Source organism: Rhinolophus sinicus, linkage group LG02, assembly GCF_036562045.2.
Source record: "Rhinolophus sinicus isolate RSC01 linkage group LG02, ASM3656204v1, whole genome shotgun sequence".
Classification (NCBI taxonomy): Eukaryota; Metazoa; Chordata; class Mammalia; order Chiroptera; family Rhinolophidae; genus Rhinolophus; species Rhinolophus sinicus.
The window spans coordinates 84,376,114-84,399,900 of NC_133752.1; the positions used below are offsets into that span (position 1 = coordinate 84,376,114).

Genomic DNA, 23,787 nt, shown 5'->3' on the forward strand with positions numbered 1-23,787 from the left:
TTTTATCAACAGTATACGGAAAGCTTGATTCTTTAAAAAAATGACTAGAATTTAACATATTATATGCATTGTATATATGGTCAAAATAACTTTATTATTCTACCTCATAATCTACCAAAAAAGATAAATAGAAAGATACCTTCTATCGATTAACAGAGAAATAAATTTATAAATCATTTCGAAATTTTTATCCAATTTATCTTTTCAGTTTAGATATTTTTTTAAAGAATCGAGAGAATAGAATGATAAAAAAAATAAATAAATAAACTTGCCATCATCGTCCCAGCAGCTCTTCGCATTCCCTTCTCTGTCGCTGCTCCCTGGTAACACTGTCTGGTCTGTTGGCAGATCATCTTCTGGCACACCCCCTTCACCATCTGCAGCATCCGTAATACTGTCTTCTTCCACAATATGGAGTTTGTCTTCATCATCTGAATCTGAATTTGTTTCTACCACAGTATTATAATTTGTAACTGTAAAACAAAATAAGAAAAAAAGTAATCAAAACCAACTAGTACAAAAATCAGTTTTTACATTTCAGTAAAAATAAAAATTTTAAAGTATTTAAAACAGATTATGATTCAATATTTCTTTTAGTAGCTACACTTATTGAATACTTACTACATGTACAAGTATTTTATAAATAGTAACTCATTTAATTTTTACATCCTTATAGCAACCCGATGAAACAGAGTATCTACCAACTGTTACTTACATCCCTGTTTTATAGAAGTGGAAACCAAGACACTGGGAAGATAAGTAACTTGTTCAAGATCATACAACTAGGAATTGGCAGGGCCAGGATTTGACTCTAGCAGTCTGGTTTCATATTCTGTGCTCCTGAACACGGTATTAAAATCCTCTCTAATCATAATGAGCTTATTCTACTGATGAGCTTATTCTACTTATTCTACTGTACATAAACATGATACTGTTTATGTACAACTAGGGCTTCAAATCTTTAAAGTATCACAATTTAAGAAAATAGTCTCTCTCTCCTAATAAAATAGCAATATATCATCAAATTTATCACAAGAAAAGTATTTTCAGATTGGCAGTTAAGCCCCTTGCATTTCATATTAATCCTCACTGACTTCAGAAACAACCAATTTATACAAATTTCTACATAATTTTAAGGCATAATTTAAATAACACTTATATGTCTGTCATTCTGAAAAAAATAATTGACATTCAGAAATTTCAAATGGGAACCCTTTCCATATTTTAGTGAATTTCAATAAAATTTCATACCATCATTGTAAAAATGTATAATTATTCTGAATAACTGCAGCTCATAGAATCATGAGTAATAGTTGAGAGTAAAATTCTCTAAAACAAATAATATAGTATACTCAGCATTTTCCCTTCAGTGTCCTTGTAATAATCATTCTAATGGGATATTTAGTACCTCATTGGGTACAGTCACTGGACTACCTCTTTTCAACTATTTGCAGGGTGATTCTTACTAGGATAAGATTGAGAGGAAAGGAGAAAAAGGAAGCTTTGCTTTGTTTAGATAACTCAGCAATTACTTCCAGTTATTCTTTCCATTTCTTCCTTAAAATTTTCCAACCATTCTTGAAAGAAGAGAATCACCTAAATGCTTAAATGATATACATATATATTCCTCTTCCCATATAAATACACACATAGACCCTAAGAAGATGAAAGAAGAAATACAATCAAAAGTATGGATGTACATATCAAGGTGAGTGAGTACAATTAACCCCAAACCTCCAAAACTGCTCTTACAGACCTTGGGAAGATCCCCGTGTCCAAAAGACTACTGCAGTTACCCTTTGGCCCCATTAGGAATTCTTTAACATCTTGTGTCGTAAGAAAAACATACAGTCTTCTTGTGACATTAATACTTTAGTGTGAATACATTTTTCCAGATCTTTTCCCAAGAGCAAATCATTTTCTCTCTGATTTTATTATAAAAGTAATACATGTTCATTGAAAAAAATATTCAGACCATACAAAACATGTAAAAGCCCCTCTTCCCTGAGTTTTTCTCTCTCTTTAAAGGTAACAGTAACAGCAAATTTCATTAATTAATGCACTAGGTAGGCATGACGCTAATCATTTTATATACCTTATCTATTTAATTGTAACACAGACCTCATCTGATACACACGTTATCTTGTATTTAATGCAAATCCTACATATTAATGTATGTATGCGTATTTAATACACACATGTGGGATCACATTATACTGATTTGCCCCTTAATAACATATCTTGGAAACTTTCTTAATGTGGGTATATGTGGAGCTTTCTCATTTTTCTCTGAATGGCTACACAGCATTTCATTGTACAAATATAATTTAACCAATCATTTATTGATAAAATGTAGTTTCTTTCCAGTGTTTAAACATTAGCAACAATGTCATAATAAATTTTCTTATAAATGTATCTTTCGCCATTCCTTAAACACTTTTGCCAGATATATCAGTAGGGGTGGAATTGCTGAGTCAACGGGAAAACTTATTAAGTAGCTAATTATGGAAACGGGGAATTCCTTGTAGTCCAGCCACACTATGAACAGAGTAAATTGTGAAACTATTTATGTGGGTAAAGGGAATGATTCTAAAGGATGGTCCACAGTTGGAACAAGGGTTTACTGATGAGCTTTAACTGAGAGTAAGATGGAAGAGTGTGTGTGTGTGTGTGTGTGTGTGTGTGTGTGTGTGTGTGTGTGTGTATGGTGTGTATGTATTTGAGTGAGGACTCTTACTGGCAAATAATGCACAATGTTATTAACTTCCATTTTTATTTTCAAGGGCTCTTTATTAGTAACCCACTAAATGACTTTCTGAAGTCATTTAAAGTTGGTGTGGTACATAGTCATTTATTATGCTACTTACTAAAATTAGAACACTTCTAGTGTTTACTGAGGATTAATTGATTCTGTATTCCACTAGATCTGGCCACCACACTGGCTCATTGTGAAGCTCTCACTATGCTTAGACATGCATGGATAGTTGAAATTCTTACTATTTGGTGAAGGAAGGTTTTAGTGCTTCTTTAGTATCTTGAGTTGACCATGGTTTTATATTGGTGCTATTCTTGCCTTTTAATAATATAATACTGTAATTTAATCCTTATCAATTTTGTTAGTTGTAGGTTGTTTGGTTGACTCAAGATTGTATATTTAGCATGCACACTTATTAGAGAATTTGGAGCATGAAACTTTCCTAATAATTAGGCTTTCAGACCTATGTTCATTATGGTTCAAACATGAACTTGCCTGCTTCATATTTTTCACTAAGTTCTCTTTACCCTGAGCTGCAGGTGTTTTATTCTGCTTGCGAGTCAACTACAGCCCAAAGGACTCTTCGAGAACACCTGCCACTTTCTAGGACTCTAGAAAAACTCCTTCTGGGGCCCCAGTATAAGCCACTATTGTGATATGGAAGACTATAAATTTTCCCAAAGTATGTTCTGAATATATGGTACAAAACTTGAAAAATAAAAGAAAAAGCAACACATTTTATTGGCTAAGATGGGAAGAAGACCAATAACTATTTTCCAAGGTTTCTCACTGTCTTCTGCTTCACAGTCACTTAGCTGCGAGAAAAAGAAGTGAAAAATCACTTATATTGACTACCGTAACTTAGATAACAGGCAAGCTTCCTTGTGTTTCTGGATCTATCCTTCTGTGGAGCTACAGAGCTGATTTTAAAAATAGGGCCCAAGCATCGAAAGTACAGAGAATAATGCAGGCCCTTGATAAATTCTGGTAGTCAAAGATCTGGAAAATGTATTTACACTAAAGAGTGTCAGTTATTTCAATTGTCTGCCCATCTGCTGCCATACCTTTATACTGTTTAACCTTTGGCTAAGACATATAATAAATATAGTTTCTTTAAAGAGTGGTATGGTCTTAACAATCACAGGTGGTCGTCAACTTTTGGTTCTGAGATTTAATTAAAATAATAACATTCCAAGAAAGCAAAGATAAAGGAAACCAGAAAAAGTAAATAATTTTAAAATCTTTAAATACATTTTACAATACACGATATAAATTTCAATTTCAATAGAAAATGGTAACATTTTGAATGCAGTCTTATCATCACCAAAGTGTGGCCAATGACACCCTGGTTTCTTAGTGGTACAGTTCTCGTGGGTATTGTTTGCTAACAGCTAATGCCAGATACAATAGCATCCACACTGCATAAGGTGGTCATGAGGAGTTAATGGCAGAAAAACATATTGAGCTTAGATCAGTGTTCTGCACACATTGATCTAAGTAAAGACTATAGAAGTGTCTGCTACCATCATCACCATCATCACCATCATCATCATCATCTCACTGCATCTTTACAATTCCTAAGAAGTAGGTACTATTATATCTGCCTTTTATAGTAACAACAACAACAACAACACACACATATAGAGCGAGTAGCTGGATAACCTGTGGTCATGTAGCTATTAAGTTGTAGAGCTGGATTCAAATCCCGGTCTGCCTGCCTCCATAGTCCATATTCTTTAGCTGCTATGTATAAAGCCCTCCTGACTGAAAATTGTTGCACTAAGGATAAATATTCTCAAACTCGTATTTTTGTGTTTAGCTTATCCTGGGGCCCTGGAATTCCATACTTAACAATTTGCCACTGAAAACGTTTTCAAATGACTGAAGAATTTAACCATTAAAATCACATAATAATACACAAACAGTATACCATGGGGCAACATCATCATTATAGTTAATAAACCTCTAAAAGACTTCACATAGCATATTCTTGCACTTGATTGCATGCAGCACCACATCAACTGCGCAAATTAAACTCCCATGCAAACATCTGTTTCTTAAGTAATGTACAATTATACTAAAAGAATTAGATGACTAGAGTTTAAAAAAAGAATTATACAATCTCAACTTGTCATTAAGATAAAAGCAAGATCATCGCAATGCTTTATAAATAGGGAACCATACCGTACACTGTTTATTGTAGCTACGAATAACAAATTAAGCTCGTATAAGGAGGAGACTGAGGGAGGGGGAAGGAGGAGACACACTGCACTCTCAGGTTTTCCATTCCCGACAGGTGATAACTGGGGCACGTGTTGATTAAAGCGACAGGCTAAGGCCATGTTTCAACATATTTTCGGGTGTACAAAGGCTTTTTTTTTTCTGAAAAGAGGAAGTTCTGATTATGTTTCGCCATTAATACACGCTTAACCATGCCCCACTCATTCCTACCAAACTCCCAAACACACACTCATCTGCACGGCAGAAAAGAATGATAAAATCTCTTTTAGAAAAAGACATAAGACTGATCCTTAAAAACTAACAGACTACTTCTAACCAATTGTTCTACATATATCAGAATAACCTACTGTCATAATTTAAGAAACACTTAGAAAAACATACACTCTGAATCATGTTCTCCAGAATAATGGATTATAGTTTAAGTAGAATATTTTACAGGTTTGCACTATGCTGAGAACAACACAATTTAGGCTCAAATGCTCTGAAATATGAAGATAAAGGTGGAGACACTGAATAATTATTTCCATCATTCTTTAACATCATCTGGGACAAAAATAGTGTCACAATATATTGTTTTTATTCTAAACAGAGTCCCTGGCAAACTGCCTTCCACATAGTAGGTAGAGGATTATTTGTTGAATTGAATGTGGGGCCACACTTCTTTTTTTCTTAATGAAGAAATAAGTCAGTATACTTAAGTGCTACTGATAATTGAAGAAAATGAAGGCAAAACTACAGTGATAACCAGAAGACTGGTAAATTAGCACACGCAATGGAAAGGAGAAGTCATGTCACAATTCATAGGGTTACAGAAAACTGCAAACATTACTCCAGAAAAGAGGGGTGCACGTTGTCTATAAATACTACACTCAGTACCCACTGTAAGTATTTGCTATTCTGGCTTTTGACCTAATTTATATATAATATTAATTAACTATCTATATGTATTTTACTGTATAATAAAGATTATAATGTAATGATATACATATGTAACATGTAAGTAATATAATAAATAACATACAATGTGTATATTATTTAATTTTAATGTAAATCCTTTAAAAATAAGCATCAATGATTTTCAGAGTGCTCTAAGCACCATGAATAGGTTAGGTTTTAATCAATACTAATGGTTTAGCAAATTTGGGGGAAGAGTTTTTAAATCCCTCTCTAGGTAATATCTAAAATCTAGGGTGCCTATTAAATTGAACAACGATAGCCTCGTTTTACATTTTCAAAATAACTTTAACTTACTCTAAGTCCAATGAAGTCAATGATTCTGAAATTTACCCTGTAAAAAGGGCTGGTGGCTCTTAATGCCTCCAGATACAAGCTGTTACCAGAGAACGCTGAGAGGGAAAGGCAGGAGGGAGGGTTGCCATCATGCACAGCATCCTAGTGCTTATTTTCCCTCCTCTCTCATTTCACAAAAATCACTAAGTATTCATGGGATTTGTCTTTGGTACTTTCTCAGTTTTTGTTCTGGCCTTTCCTCCATTCTCCATATGTCGTCTGTCTATATGCCCCCGACAAGAGTCATCCCAATTTCCTTCCCCTTTCCCTGTCTTATCAAGACTCCCACTCACTCAGTGAGCTAATTTCAGCCCATGCTAATATAACTCACAAAGAGGTAGATGAAACAGTTCAACAGCAAAGTTCTTAGCAGATTAAAGCAAATTCAGTCCTAGGAACAGGTGGTTCTTTATGTGAGGAAAGTATCTGGACTGAGATAATTCGCATTAAATTATTAACTAAGATTTCCTTCATAGGTAAAATCTGCATTTATAGAAAAGATGCTTTTTAATTTATATGACTTGTTACTTATGGAATACAGACAGTAAGGAAAAACACAAATAAAGTGCGATGATGAGATTAAAAATACAAATGCAGAAACTGAGTCAGAAAGTAGAGAAGCCATATAATTAATAAATCAATCCAACAGCCAGATCTTTAAAGAATCAATGAAATAGATAAACTGCTAGCCCACTTAATCCTAGAAAAAAAATTGAGAGGCACAAATATACAATATTAAAATGCAAATAGAAAAGTAGTTATAACTAGAAAAGAACTTAGAGACTTACTTTATAAATATTTTCCACAAATCGAAGCAAATAAGTTTGAAAACATGGATGAAATAACTTTCTTGGAAACTTATTTTATAGAATTTATGAAATTACACAAGACATAGCAAAGGTAGACAGACCATAGACTAAATTTAGGAAGCTATGAAATAGTTAACCACCCAAAAAGTGCCAGATGTTCTCCTAGGGGAATTTCTTCAGATAGTCAAAGTACTGATATTTCTGTTGTTTTGTAGAAAGAGAAGAAAATGAAAAGAGCCTAAATTCTTTCTATGAAGCCAGCACAGTAACAGTAAAATCTGAGAAAGAGCACACACACGCACATATACACATTCATAAATTCAGTCTCACCGGTGATCACTGATGTAAAAATCATGAATAAAATATTAAATCTAGTAATACATTAAAAGAATAAATCAAGCATTATTCAACATTAGGAAACATATAAGAGAAGACACTATATTAACATAGTGAAGGAGAGACAACATGACTTCTCTAGACACTGAAAGGCTTTTGCTAAAATTTGCTATTCCTTGCTGATACTTTCTTATAAAAAGAAAACTGAAGTCGCTATCATGATAAACAATTATGTATCAGAGGCCTTAATAAGCTAAAGATGGTTACTGTCATTATTAGTTAACAGTATTCTAATGGAACAAGCATTGTTTTAAAAAAGAAAAAGCACAAATATTGGGAAAGAGAAAGAAAAATTATGATTTGCAGATGATATGCTTCTAGAAAATTCAAGAAAAATCACAAAAAAACTATTAGCAGATAGCAGTTAGAAAATCTAGTAAATGACTATGAATTTAACAGAAAAAATAGCTTTCCAATAAAACAATAACCTACTAAAAATAAGAGAAAAATTATATGTAATAACAACTCAAAAGATAACACATGAAGACAAAAAAAGAAACATGGAGGACCTACATAAAGAAAACTTTAGCACTCTAGTGAGGGTCATAAAAGATTTAAACAAATGAAGACACACTTTCATTTTGGATAGAACGATTTCATATTGCAAAGGTGTTAATTCTACCTAAAATAATCTATAAATTTAATGCAATTCTGATCCAAATACTAATATGATATTTTCGATTCTAAATCTAAATGATTTAGACTAAATGATTCCAAAGTTTATAATGAGAGTTAAGAACACAGTCTCTGGAGCCAGACTGTTTGGTTCAAATGACAGTTTCACCACTTACTAGTCATGCCACCTTGGGCATGTTATTTAATCTTCTCATGCCTCAGTTTTCTCATCTCTAAGATGGGATAATGATAGTATGTCTCTAGTAGGGTCATCATAATGATAACAATAATCCTAGATGCAAAAAACTTAATACAGTACTGTATATAAGTGCTCAATATATATTGTTAACATTATTTTCTGGGAAAACAAATACAAAAATATTCAAGAAAATTCAGAAAAAGAATAGTAATTATTGTGATAGGAGAACATGGATTACCCATACCAGATAGGAAATGTATCTGAAAGCTATAGAAATGGGGACAGGTTTATACTGGTACAGAGATAGACAGACAATCAAAGAACTTGAATAGAATCCAGAAGTAGATCCCTCAAACATATGGAAGTCTTGCTAATCAGATTCCCACCCCACAACTTTAACCAAAATGAAATTTACATGAATCAAAGATTAAAAAAAAACCATAAAAGTAATAGAAGTCTTAGAAGAAGAAGGATACTATAATATAAGCATGACACAAAATCCGTAATTATACATAGAAAAAAGTTAAAGTCGAAGACAAATGACAAACTGTGAAAAATATTTGCAGTACATATTACCAAAGGCTGTTACCTTATAAATTAGAGAATTCTTAAAAGATAAACCACCCAGAAGGAATATGCAAAAAGGCAATTCACACACACACAAATATGAATGGTCAATAAACATTTAACAAGATGCTCAACCTCACTAATCAAAGAGAAACTTACTTTAATCTTATACCATTATGATATTGTCAACTCGTACATACACTCAACTCTCTAGCCTTACTCTGACTTCAAAAGCCCTACTGTGGCTAAACTCCCAAGTCTGATTAAATTCCACCTTTCCAAATTCTATACCTCAGTCCCGCTTTACTGTAAAGTTTCTTTAAAAAGCTGCCTACACTTACTTCCTATTTGTTTCTTCCTGTTTTCTCTGAAACCCACTTCAGTCACAAAACCGTTCTTGTCATGATTGTTAAGAACCTTTACAGCGTTAAATCCAATGACAATTATCAACCCTTTTCTTATCTGACCTACTAGCAGCATTTGACATAATCCACCACCCTCTCCTTTTCAAAACAAATCTGTTCTCTTGACTCTCTCTCTTGGTTTTCTTTCTAACTCAAGGAATGCTACTTTTCTGTTTTTTCCTTCCATCTCTCAGACTGCAATCTGTCTCATGGCTCTAAATACCATTAAATGACTCTTTGCTTTCTATCCCAGCCCAAGTTTCTCCTCTGAAGTCCATACTTGCATGACCAACTTGACATCTCCATTTGGATGTCTAACAGGTGAACTTGCCATATCCAAACCCCAACTCTGGATCCTCTCAGTCCTTTTTATTTCAGTAAATGACAATTCTATTCCTCTAGTTACTCAGGCCAAAAATCGTGGTGTCAGTTTTGACACCCTTTTTTCTCTCCTCCTCCCCACATAGAGAGAAAAATACCTTAAAATGTATTCAGCATTTGACCACATACAACCAACTATCCACCACTACCTCCCTGCTCTAAGCCACTGTCATCTCTCACCGAGAATATTGTCATTGGCTGTCTGTTCTCCTTGCTTCCATCTTTGCCTTCCTACAGTCAGTTCACAATATAGCAGATGAAGAAATCCGTCTACATCTTGTCACTGTTCTTTGTAAACCGTCTATGGCTTCCCACCTCCTTCACTGCGATGCAAAGGCCCTTCAGGAGCTGGCTCCTGGTCCTCTGTACTCTGACTTCATCTTCTACTCCATTCCAGATACACTGGCTGCTTGCCTCTAGGCCTTCGTACTTATGTCACTCCCCGTGGAATGCTCTTTGTGCATGGCTCTGTTTCACCTCCTTAGAGAGGCCTTCCATGACTACCCTGTTTAAATTTATAGACCTCCCCACCACAAGAGCACATTCCACTCTCTCCTATAATTTATGTCTTTTTAGAATACTCATCACCAACTGACATAATATTTTATGTTATATTTTATTGTTTCTTCTCACTAGAATGGAAACTCCATGTGGGCAGGATTTTTTTCTGTTGTATTCACTGCTGCGCTCCCTGCATGTAGAACACTGCCCATAAGTACTAATTGCTCAATAAATGATGTCTAGCATCATTTAAAATGGTATCAAAGCATAAGTGATATAAAGCATAAAAAATACCAATAACACAAGGTATATGCAAGAGTTAAGGAAACAAATATTCTTATATGTTGTTGTATTAAAATGGTAATAATTGTCAAAATTTTAAATGTTTACCTGTTGATCCAGGAATTTCTTGATATTTACCCTACAAATTAACTTACACATGTGTGCAAATATACATACATATTTTTATCTGCAAATGGTTTTAATTACAAAAAACCCCCTAACTAGCCACCCAAGATATATCCCTTTGTAGTGAGATAGAGAAGAGTCCTCCAAAATAGTTTAATTCTTGCAGAAAATGAAGACGACAGTATACATATATGTACTTGAATAATAAAAAATAATGTCTCGAAGGGCATACAAATGAAGAAATGTGGTAATGAATGAGAGACTTTAAAAAAATTATTCCTTCTATACTGTTTAAATATTTATATTACTTTATACATTTTTTAAAAGATAAATTTTAAAGGTGCAAGAAAAAGTCTGAAATAATATTCAGCATACTGTTGCTAGTAGTGAACTTTAGAAAACTGAACAGGGGAAACATTTTCTTAACATTTTTGTTATCTGAATTTCAATAACAGTAGATATAATTAGAAACAACAATCAATATATTAAGATAAAATTTTAAAAATTAAAGGTTAAAATTATATTTAAGAAGAAAATACATACTATGTTGTAGGTATACATCTTGTGGATTTTGAAATAAAACAATTTAAGTTCTCATTAGAAAAAATAAGTTCTATTTTTATTATGTATGAAAGACAGCAATCTGTTTTAAAGTATGAGTAACACTCCCCTTTTCTATTCATAGCTATATAAAGTGTGACGTTATGAAAATGAAAAGTGATTTCTGCTCTTTCCTGCTAGTTCTGAGGGCAGCTGCACACATACAGCACAGACGTCCAGGAGAAAGGCCTTATAGAGCATATGCTTTCCCTTGTGAAAGGCAACTGACACTCCCCAAATACAGGTTAGGGCAGCACACACACAATCATATGCTTAATAGTCTCTACTATAGGAGGTGGCATGATTCTGAGTTTTCTCAATTAAAAAACATTTTTAAGAAATATTTTGTTGTTTACCAATCCCAGAGGGCACTTTTTCTCTGACTGGTTTTGAGACCCACTGATTCATAGCTGAACTGGTTATGAAAAATAAGGTAAAGGGAGAGGCCACAATTTTATTCTAATTCCTTTCACTTGGGATTTTCAGATTCCTTTAAGCCGGAAGTACAGTGAGTATTATTTTAACCTGTTGGCCATGTACTGGACACCAGCAACCACAAAGGAAATCATATAAGTAGAAAGAAACAGGTCATGAACCTCAAGGATGTGGTCTGAGGACTAGTCCTCTCTTGTTTACAGGAATGGCAGTACACAGAAGTCCAAGGACCGCTTCATGGTACCCAATGAGGGGACCTCCTCTTTGGAAGCGATCCTGAGGGCCAAATTTCAATACAGCGATAATAATTCCCTGAGTCTACTAGACATGGAAGAAAAGGATCATACTAATAAAATTTGAATTGGAATTTATTTTTTAATGAAGCATTAAACACAAACAATTTATAGATAACTAGAGTTTAGTTTTACTGAGATCTTCCAAACATTATAACATGTTACAAGCTTGTGAGTTATCAAATTAGAATGAAAGATTTAGTTCCTTTGATCTAAGTACCTCAGAAGGTAGGAGAATAAAGACATATAATATCTACAGTCTCTGCTTCTGAGATACATGTCGCACTTATAAAATATGAGTGATATACATTAAATATTAGAGAGAAGTGTGACAGTAAATGATTACATGCTAAATTAAGAGTTATGTAGAAAATAAATACTATAGGATTCCATACCTCATTGTATCTAATCTCTATTTTATGCCTTGCTAATGCAACACAGAAGGAAAATTTTGATTACTTAGGGTTTTAAAATTTGAAATATGCTGTTGGGAAGTTAAATAGATTTGAATTGTAGTACTAGAGAATTCCTAGTGCTTTGTTTTACCTGATTTACCTGAAAAGCAGTTGGAATGGCAACCATTTTTAAACAGAATCTATTCAGAAAATAAATAATATCCAATAAACTAGAATGTGTGAACTCATCACACTTACATTTTTATATAAATTTCATCTTAGAGAGTAGATGGCCTTAGTGATGAAACAAGTGGACATTCTTGGAAAAACACATATAAATGGAAACTTCAATACCACATACAGAAACAAACAGAGGAAGGAGTATTTTCAAAGTATTTTAAAGAAATTATGACCTATTGAATTTCTACTGCTGATAAAAAGAGAAGTTAAATCAATCAATGCCATTTACATAGTTTTACACCCTGCCCAACCTTGCCCCAAGAGATACTTACTAAGCATGCAGTGTTTTATGTGTAGTTCAGTTATTCAGTTATGAACCAGTCAATCCTTACAAGAATCACATGAAGAATTATTATTTTTCTCATTATATAGATAAGGAAACTGAGACTTAGGTTACATAACTTGTCAAGGGTAGACCAATTAGTCCTGGAGCCAGCATTCCAACAGAAGCCATGTGGCTCTGGAGACCACGCTCTGAATATACTGCCTCTCCAAAGCAAGCAGAATATTAGAGCCAACAGATGAGTGAAACACAAACAAAACAAAATAAAGGAGAGATTCACAATGAATTATTAGCACATTAGCAAGTACTTAATTAAATCTTTCTGAACTCAGAATCTAAGAAAATGTAATTTAAAATATACTTATTATTCGTCTTTATGTCAGAATGACAATAGAGGATATATGTAATTATACAACCTCAGTTCAGAGATTGATTTAAAATTCTGGTGGCTCTGCATCGCAGATAAGATGAACTCCAAACTCAAATGCATGGCAAGTAAGGGTCTCTAGACTGTGAATATTATGGCCTCAATTACCTTTTTATTTTACCTTCTACCATTCTTCTCAATATAGTCTATTCCCTAAACATCACTGTACTTTCATGCTTCCTCTTTGTCCTTTCTCCTCTACCGTCAAATTTCTAGTCGTCTTTCGGAACTCATATCCAACCCACCAACAAATCCTGTTGGTTAGATACCTTTCTATCACCAGTGTCACTGCTCTATTTCAACCTGTCGTCTCCCCTCCTTTGGACTATTACAACACCCATCTCACTGGTTTCTCGTCTCCATTTACCATATAGCAGCCAGAGTGATGTTTTAAAACCATAAAGCAGAATATGTCATTCTCCTTCTGGAAACCTTTCAATGGCTTTCCAGTGTTCTATCATGGCCACCGAGGCTCTGCATGTCTGGGCCCTCATCTTCTTCCCCACGATACTTATACGTTCTCACTCAATGGTCTTTTTGTTCTTTGTATGTGAAAAGCCTTACTCCACGCTAAGCCCTTGTACGTTGCTTTTCCCTCTGCCTGGAATGCTCTGTTTCCAGATCCTTCCATGTCTGGCTCTTTCTTTTTCCTCATGGCTCCACTCCCAAGTCATAGCTTCAAAGAACACTTCCGTGACCACCTAATCTAACCTGCTCCATCCTTTATTCTCTCACATCATCCTGTTTATTTCCTTCAAAGCATCCAATGCGTAATTATCTTGTTTATTTATTTTCCTTCTCTCTGTATTAGTTTTCTATTGCTGCTACAACAAATTACCGCAAACTTAAGAGGCTTAAAAATAACACACACTTGTTGTTTTATAGTTTTTGAGGCCAGAAGTTCAAGATAGGTCTCACTGGACTACAATCAAAGTCTTGGCAGAGCAGTGCTCTTTCTGGAGGCCCTAGGGGAACCTATTTTCTTGTCTCTACTTGCTTCTAGAGGCTGAATGCATTGCTTAGCACATGGGCCACTTTCATCTTCAAAGCCAGCAATGGCTACTTGAGACTTTCTAATATCACATTACTTTTACAATGACCATTCTTCTGCTGCTGCTTTCCACTTTCAATGTTAAGGACCCTTACTTTGGGCCCAACTGGATAATCCAAAATAATCTCCCTATTTTAAGGTCAACTGATTAGGAACATGAATTTCTTCTGATGCTTTAATTCTTCTTTGTCATGTGATGTAACATATTCACAGGTTTTGAGGATTAGGACACGGACATCTTTGGGGAGCCATTATTCTACCATACTTCCCCACTGAAATGGAAGCTCTGTGAGGGCAACGGCATTGTCTTGTTCACTTTTCGTCTAAGTTCCAAACATTATAGGGCCTATCAGAGGCACTGAAGATATCTGTTGAATTTAGGAACATACGAGACAATACTGCTTTGGTGACATTCTTCCTGACTCTTGTTCTAACCTTTGTGCTCCTGTGTAATTTCTGACATCTCTGTAATAGTGCCCATGTCCCATCATGTTTTCATTATGTTCACATGCTCATCAGTAGGTCTTTGGTCAAAGATGAAGAGCTCTAATAATATGTCAATAAAGGATTAAGTGCTGTGAAAATGTGTTGAATCAATGAATTTTATGGTGAAAAGGACATTATAAGGTTTCAAAAAGTTTATGTTAACGATTTTTGTAATTGTTTTCATGGCTTCCTAATACAGTGTGGAGTATTCTTATAATGTGTCAATAAAGGATTATCCTGCTGTAAAATGTATGTTAAAGTGATGAATTTTAAACCTGAAAAGGATCTGCAGATAGGTCTCAGCCACCTATTTTACACTTGAAATCCAAAGAAGCAAAGTAATTTGTCTAGTTACACAAAAAATTGTGAACTGGAACAAAAATCCAGTGGATTTTCTATAAAAATCTACCTCTTGAGGTTGCCATGGAGATTAAATTAATGCATTTAAAAGTACACAGAGTGCCTCGCACGGAGAAGGACTATAATATATGGGCAAAGATGCTTGTATTGGTGTGATAATGATTGTAAACACTAGATACTTCCCATTTCTCAGCAATAAAAAGAACTCAGGCAAAGTAGGCACTCAAATATTTGTTCAATCAATGAATGATTAAAAAGTTAAATACAAACAAACATGGTTAAACAGTTTCTAACGTACTACTTTCCTACTTATGTTTATTTTTACAGGAAAAATGCAGGTGAAAAAAACAAAGCAGAGCATGCGTATTACACTGAACTCTATCGTGATGCCTTCCCCAACTTATTTTAGCTAACGGCAATGTCTCTCCTTCCTTGTTGTCTATACCAGCAAGGTCAAAGTCGTTTTTATAATACTAAGGTGTTACATTATTTGTCTTTCTCATCTTTTGACATTCACATTGATGTACAGGCAATGGTGGGTAAAACTGTTGGTGCCTTAACACAATTTAAGGCAATAGCAACAAACTGTATCCTTTCATCCTTTAATGCCACTCATTTCCATTAAAAAATTGCCAGTTTCACTTAAGAATGTCCTGATGAGGTGGTAAAAATAAGTTTATTAAATCTTGATCCTTTAGTACATGTCTTTATAATAATATTCTGTGTGACATAATGGGATATACACATAAAACTTCTGCTGGATAGCAAAGCATGCAATTGTTTTGAGTTGCCAGCTTAACTAGCTGCTTTTTTCATGGTACATCGATTTTACTTGAAAGAACAACTAACTATGGTTTTTTTCAGACTTGAGTATTTAGCAGAGATTTTCTTAAAAATAAACCAAATAAGCCTGTTACTTTAAGGAAAACAAAAGACCAATTTGTTGCCAATGACAAAATTTGAGCTTTCATGTGTAAATTAGAATTTTGGAAAGCATGTAACTGCCACTGTGAGTTTCACAGCTTCTCAATTCTAAAGACTTTTCTGAAGAGCCTGGTGCTAATATTGGTGATTTTTTTTGACATGGTAAAATTGAATGTGTCAATGTTTAGAAGATCTATACAACTCAGCAGACCAATATATTCCCAATGACTAATACATGATGTTATAAATTCGCCAGTGGGTAAAAGATCTATTTAAAGTTCAGGATAAACCAATGGATTTTAATGTATCAGACTATGAAATTCACTATATGATTTCATATTCCACATTGCAACTAAACTTTAAGACCCGCTACCTGATCAGTTTTGGTGTAGTAATTAAAGGATAGCCACAATTATCTGAAAAGGCTAATTCCAACTACATATATGTGTGAGGCTAGGTTTTAATACACTTCAACTAAAACAAATTAAAGATTGAACGCAGAGTAGATATGAGAATTCAGGTATCTTTATTATTATTAAGGATCAATTAATACTTTCAAATTTTCTCAGGTTTAATTTTGAATACAGTAAGTATTAATAAACACAAATCAGATAATCAAAAGCACTTTGGGATCTTCAAGCATTTTTAAGAGTGTAAGGAGATCCTGTAGATGAAGATAAATGGGATCAAATATATGGTGATGGAAAGAGAACTGACTCTGGGTGGTGAACACATAATGTGATATATAGATGATGTATTACAGAATTGTACACCTGAAATCTATGTCATTTTACTAACCATGGTCACCCCAATAAACTCTCATTAAAAAAAATAAAGTCCAAATTGCTAAAAAAAATCCATGCTTTTTATCTCCATGGGATATTTTATCTATTAATAAACATTTGTTTAATAGATTTCATGATACTAATAAAATATTGTCATGTTAAAACAAAGCACAACAAAACACAAAAAGAGATCCTGAGATCAAAAATTTTTGAGAATTGTACTATTTAATAAGGTAGCCACTAATCAAATGTACATATTCCCATTTGTGTTAATTAAAATTATTAATAATATATAAAGTTCAAGTCCTCATTCATACTAGACATATTTAAAGAGCTCAATAACTACATGTGGCTAGTGGCTCTTAGAATAGATACAGGACATTTCTATCATCAGAGAAAATTCTTCTCAAAAGTGCTGGTCTGTACTATATTTGGGGGAAGTTAATTAGCATTTTACTAAATATCATCAGTATAATTCTTTCAGTACTTTACATACCTGTTTTAAGTCTTTAAAAAGAACACATGCCTTTTGAGGGCAGAGAACACTGATATCTATATCTAGGTATATATATGACATGATATTGTTATGTATATATGGTATGATACTATATCCCATAAAATGCCATATATATACATATATATGTATATATATGTGTGTGTATATATATATATATACATATATATATATATATATATATGTATATATATATATATATATATATATTTTTTTTTTTACTAGGCACAAATAGGAATAAATATGCCAAAAATAAGACCTGCTGAACTGAATATTTATAAATCAGTAAACATTTATTTAGGGTTTTACGTAAGACAGGTACCATGTGATTGTGTTTATCTTTAAAATTTCAATGTATTCCTGTCCAAATTTACAAACACTGGGTATCAATTTTTTTGTGTGTTTATAATAAACTACTTTGTCAATAGTCAATTTATGTTGCTTAACTTCATATTTTCATAAATAAGGATTCAAAGAAAATCTTTCCTGTTACTATTTATTGGTTAAACTATATCGTTTCTGGTATTTTATCTGTAAGCATCTTTGCTGACATTTTTGCCTCAAGCATTTATGCTGCAAACATTTTTGCCAAATAACGAGTTGGCCATAAGGCAATTTCGCTGTAAAAAAGATAAAATCACTACAAATAAAAGAAGGACATTAAAAAGGACATAATGAAACATGAAAAAGTGAGTAACAAAATTAAGAAGACTTTATTGAAAATGTGTGTAGATTCATGGCAATACTGTAATTTTATTGTGTGTAATCATGGCAAATAAGTAATTTTATTTTATGGATTGTATCTAAGTACTTGTCTTCACTCTGTACTTTTAAAGAAAGCCCTCGGCCACTCTTTCTCCTCTCAATATACTGTGTTTCAAAATAAGTAATCAACTCTTAGGGCAAATCATCATCTGGAAGAAATGTTAACTATTTTAAGACCAGCACCACCACCACCACCACCACATCTACTTGTCACTGTACAGACCATTACGGGGACTATCTACAATTTAAATATCATGTAAAAATGGGAGTAACTGCGAGAATTTGTCAATGGAGAAATGAAACCAAACTGAGAACTAGCTTAAATACATTAAATCTGCCGAAGGCAGTTGATTTGTCAATGGAGAAATGAAACCAAATCAAAAACAGAAAAACAAAAATACCCAAACTGTCAACCAGTTATTTTATCTTTTTTTATGGCAAAATTACCTTGTGACCAATATGGCAAAAATGCTTGTGGCAAAAATATCAATGGCAAAGATGTGACAGTGCAAGTCACACCTAGAACCATACTAAACAGGTCTTCGAGTTCATAATCATGGATTACTAATTATGACTTTCAAGTTTTCCAAAGACTTCTGTACATGTACTTAAAAGAAATGTTTTAAAAGTAACATTAAATCTCTAAACAATAAACTGATTAAATTTGTTTTGAATGAATTAGTAACACCTGGGGTTTACAGATTGGTTTTATTCTCATATAGTTTTGTAGGATTCCCAACTTTTAAAAATTTTAGCACCTCTTATTTTGATTTGACAATCCTTATATCCTACTAAAAGTAGTGAATGGAATTCATGAAAGCTTGTTAAAATTAAATTACAAAATAAATTGTGTTCAATTACACTGCTAAGATTTTTACCTACCTAGATCATTGCAATGTACTCTGGGATACCAAAAAGCTAAGGCTGGCCTGTAGAGTTCTATTTGCCCTCTATTACTCATACAAGTAGTTAGAGCTTTACAGCATAATGAACGCTGCTTCTTATTTCCAGTTTCATTTAAGGCAATGCTTCCTGGCATGCAAGACCACATTTAAAGGAAGAAGAATAATAGGAGAGATATGTGGGCTTCTGGCCAGGTACTTTTCTGGTCAACAACCAAGATACGTAAACTGGAACTAGGTGAAAGATTAGATACTTGTATACATACGAAAGCCCGCTGCCAATTTAGGACTATGCATCATCCCCTAAAGCTTCTTTTTGGGAAAAGAAGAAAATATTTCTTCTTAAATGTGCTTCTTGGGTGAGAGAAGAAAAACCATGATCCATATAACGAATACACTATTTATACAGTGTAAAGTAAGTATTGATTTGGTCCTTGCAAAATCACCCTTACTCCATGCAAAAGGATGTGTACCATATATTAAATCACTTATTTCTTCAATAAAAGCAAATAAAAATAATTGCCTTTTAAATGAAGTAATTAACTGTAAACTTTATATTATGCTAGCTTTTAAAGCCTCTGTCTTAAATTTTATTTTGCTACTTAAGTTTATTCTAAACACTGTTTCTGTAACTAGAAAGGTTTATGATCTAAATAAGAGCTAACATATTTTCATAAACTTTTATTTTCCATATAAACTGTATGTATGCTGTGTAGCAATTTATTTTCCAAGTAACAGTAATCATTAGCTAAGGGTTAATTTTATATTTTCAGTGGTAGAAATTAAAAAAGTATAAAATCACAGTTTATGGTTCAAATTGGTTTGTTAAATTTTAACATGGCTAAATTAGGAAATTTAGATAAAAGTCATATGGCTATTTAAATAATTAGGAAACTGAAAAAAATAATTTTTAGTAAGTTCAAGTCATATCCATAAATAGTAGCCATCTAAGATACTATATTAAAAGGTAGTATTTGGCTTGCCTAAGGAGGTGGTTTATTAATAGAAGCCATAAAGGTATAATCTAACAATGTAACAGAGGCTTTGGAATCAGTCTGATTTGAGTTCAAATTATGGGTCAAACACCGATAGCTGGTTATTCTTGGATAAATTTTCTTACATATAACATGATAATAACCATTTATAAGATTGTTTTAAAGATTGAATTAGGCAATTTATGTAAATGCTTAACACAGCAAATGATAAACAATAAGTGATTTAATAAATGATCCTACACACCCCCACACACAGAGTTCCCCCAGGACACAAATATGTTTACAAGCATTTCACCTTGATTTATTCTAGTTATCCACAGTAAGAAATTTAAAAAAAATGTTATTTCAAATATCATTTATAAGTTTAAATAAGAAAATTGAAAAATTTGGATTCCAAACTCATATGCAATTGCATACTAAGAGCATCAAAAACAGAATCTTAGAATCTTATCCGACTCCTCCCCTTAAGTATGAAAGTATTCATTCTGTCTATAGCATTCCTGAGAGATTGACTTTTAAAGCAACCAGTTCTAGCCTTTTATATCTCAGATGGGGGATGAGAGGGAGTTAGAGATTAGAGAGTGGGGGCGGGTAGGGAGAGAGACAAGCAGATTAAGTTTTGATAATATAGTTTGAGCCCCAGGATCAATCAATACCTGAAACCATCATCACCTCTTGTACTTTTCAGTTATATGAGCCAATAAAACCCATTCACTGCTCTCATCCCCCTTTTGGCTTATGTGTACCGATTGAGCTGGGTTTCTAAAACTTATAAACAAAACAGTCTTGATTAATACACTACTTATGGGTGAGGATATCGCAATTAGATAGAAGGGAGGTTTCACTGCCACATATGCATTAGAATTCTTTAGTAGCGATGAATTTAGCATTTATACTCAGAATATTGATTCCAGAGCTTTGCCCTTGATCACAGTGCTTTGGTAAATGGCAGCACTATTACAGTCAGATGCCGCATAACGATGTTTCAGTCGACAGACCACATAGATGACAGTGGTCCCATAAGATTATAGTGAAGCTGAATTTCCTGTAAGAAGTGGAAGGATATGTGGTTCAGGAGGATTTTTTTTTTCTCTGACAGGAGCAATTATCTGTGGGGTTTGGCAATAGAGTCCCTCTCACTCACAGCATCTCAATTCTGCGCACACAGGTTATATCCCAGTCAGTCAGCCACGGACCTGTTTCAGCACAAAGGAGCGTATCTCCTCAGCACTACATATTTAGAGGGTTCTATTGCCCTCCCAGATCTAGCTTGATGGTCTTCAGAGTACACTGCTGTAAATTCCTTGTTGAGGACTTAAGATCCTGTACGAGGAGCTACCTTTACAAGTATTTCCCTTTAGTGAAAGCACTCTGTGGTAACCTGTCCCCATACTTTGGAAATATTTTCAGGTTGTAATGATGTAAAAGCATAGATAAGTTTTATTTCTTCCATCAATTCAAAGCCAGAGAGAGCTCTTTGTGCCAGACAGGGTCAGTGGAATCAAAATCAAATTTCCAAAGTCAAAATATTGAGGCCTCAGTTCTACACCATCTCCACGTTAAACACCTTCTTTTTTTTTTTATGAATACCACAAAGTTCCTTAATCTGACAACTGCTCCAACATGCAACAGCCGAAACCACGTTGCCACGACGATCCCGTTCCTTTACTTCTCCATCTCGATTTCTTATTCCTACTGATCCTCAGGCCACCTTTCACTCCTATTCACTACGATGGTGACCTACCCCTTACCCAGCCAGTTTCTCTTCAATGTTTCTAATCCATGTGGCCCACATCCCTGTTCATGGAGGAGCACTGACAGCTTCCAATGTTCTATTTCTGACCCTGTCAGAAAGACGCAGGGGGAGGGCTTGTGGGACAGTGTGTGTAAAGTCTACAGCCGTGTGCAGTCACGTCCCAGGCCTTCACACTCACTCGCCACTCACTCACTGACTCACCCAGAGCAACGTCTAGTCCTGCAAGCTCCATTCATGGTGAGTGCCCTACACAGGTGCACCGCTTTTTAAAAAAATCTCTTACACCATAATTTTTTTTCTATACCTTTCCTACCTTTAGATACGTTCAGATACACAAATACTTACCTTTGTGTTATAGCTGCCTGCAGTATTCAGGACAGTAACATGCTGTGCAGTTTTCAGCTTAGGAGCAGGTTATACTATATAGCCTATGCCTTTTAAGGTTTGTGTCAGTGCACTCTGTGATGTTTGCACAATGACGAAATTGTCTAATGACGCATTTCTCAGAATGTATTCCCATCACTAAGTGACACATGACTGACTGTACATATATCCTTGAGATGTAACAACAGAATTCTTTTCTGAATTAAGACAAGGTTTAACCACACATTTTGACACTTTGTAAAGAGAATAGAATAGCAACAGAGACTGCAATGATGGGAACGGTATTTTCCTATTCTTAAACGTTTAAATAATTAACAAATTATTTCCCCCAAAATATCTCTTCTATATTTATAGGAAAAAGTGTACAATTCAAAATCTGTTTCCTCAGTTATACAGAAAGACGTCAGCCCTGTATTTGTTCTTTAAATATGTCATCCATCCAGATCAATGGGAAGGGCTATCCAAAGCATGATAGTGGAGACATAACTAAGAATCTACCTTACTGTGTAATCCTGCCTTTTTAAGCACAGACTCACCTACAAGAGGTGTTTTTTTAGGGGAAAGGTAAATGAACACTGAAACTAGAGATTTCTGTTATAGATGGTACACAATCTAGCACTAGAATTTCCAGGCATCTATCCAATTGCTCACAAACAGGATACGGGTGGGATTAGCTTGTGCACTAGAACAGTCAGATCACAGGACATCCCCAGTTGTAAAACTTAAACAACACGAGGGTTCTCTGTAATACTCTATGGTTATAGTTAGACTGACTCTATAATCAGAATATCTTAGTATTCTAAAGACTTTAAAGTGAAGTTATAGACATAAAACTATCGTTCAAGAAAAGTGTTTCAGAAGACCAAAATGAACTACCATGTTTCCCCGAAAATAAGACCTGGCTGGACAATCAGCTCTAATGTGTCTTTTGGAGCAAAAATTAATATAAGACCCGGTCTTGTTTTACTATAAGACTGGGTATATAATATAACATAATATATTTTAAAATACCGGATCTTTTATAATACAGTATAAAACCAGGTCTTATATTAATTTTTGCTCCAAAAGACGCAGTGGAGCTGATGGTCTAGCTAGGTCTTATTTTCGGGGAAACATGGCAGAAGTCAAAGATTATCCGTAGGGAGCTCACCAAACTGTCCTGTTTTTCCCAAGTACTTCTTAACTAAGAACAGCTGTCAAGCTGAGTCATTCTGGGGAGCTGAATGTTTTCTCTAGGTCACGTTTTATATTCAACTTGAAATCTCAAGTCGACAAAGAGTAAAACAACATCTCCAAATTTACAACTCTACTGCAATTTACAGATTACAAAGCACTATAACCAGAACATCCTCAGAACTATACTGTGAGACTACCACTTTTTAAGGAAAAGATGGATGTAGTTTAGTGAAGTTAAGCAAATTACTTAAATTCACACAGAGTAATTAGGAAAGTAAGGATTAAAAACAGGTATCTGCAATTCTCTCCAAAGTACTATGGTATTCCAATAATACATAGGAGTCTCTTGCTAGGTGCTTTGAATATGTTATCACATTTGATTTCACAAAATCTTTGGGCTGTTTATATATATTTGCATATAAATATTGTTTGATGCCTTCAAATCATTAT

The 23,787-nt window shown here is 34.1% G+C and overlaps 1 protein-coding gene across 13 annotated transcripts in view; it reads right to left on the minus strand.

Annotated features, from left to right (window-relative positions):
- The window catches only part of ZEB1 (zinc finger E-box binding homeobox 1), a 200,778-nt gene that overhangs the window by 54,215 nt on the left and 122,776 nt on the right, over positions 1-23,787 (minus strand). For all 13 annotated transcript variants that reach the window (XM_074324716.1, XM_074324712.1, XM_074324715.1 and 10 more), the window contains one exon: positions 273-473. In XM_074324716.1, coding sequence (XP_074180817.1) covers positions 273-473 — 201 coding nt within the window. The remainder of the gene's footprint in view (positions 1-272; positions 474-23,787) is intronic.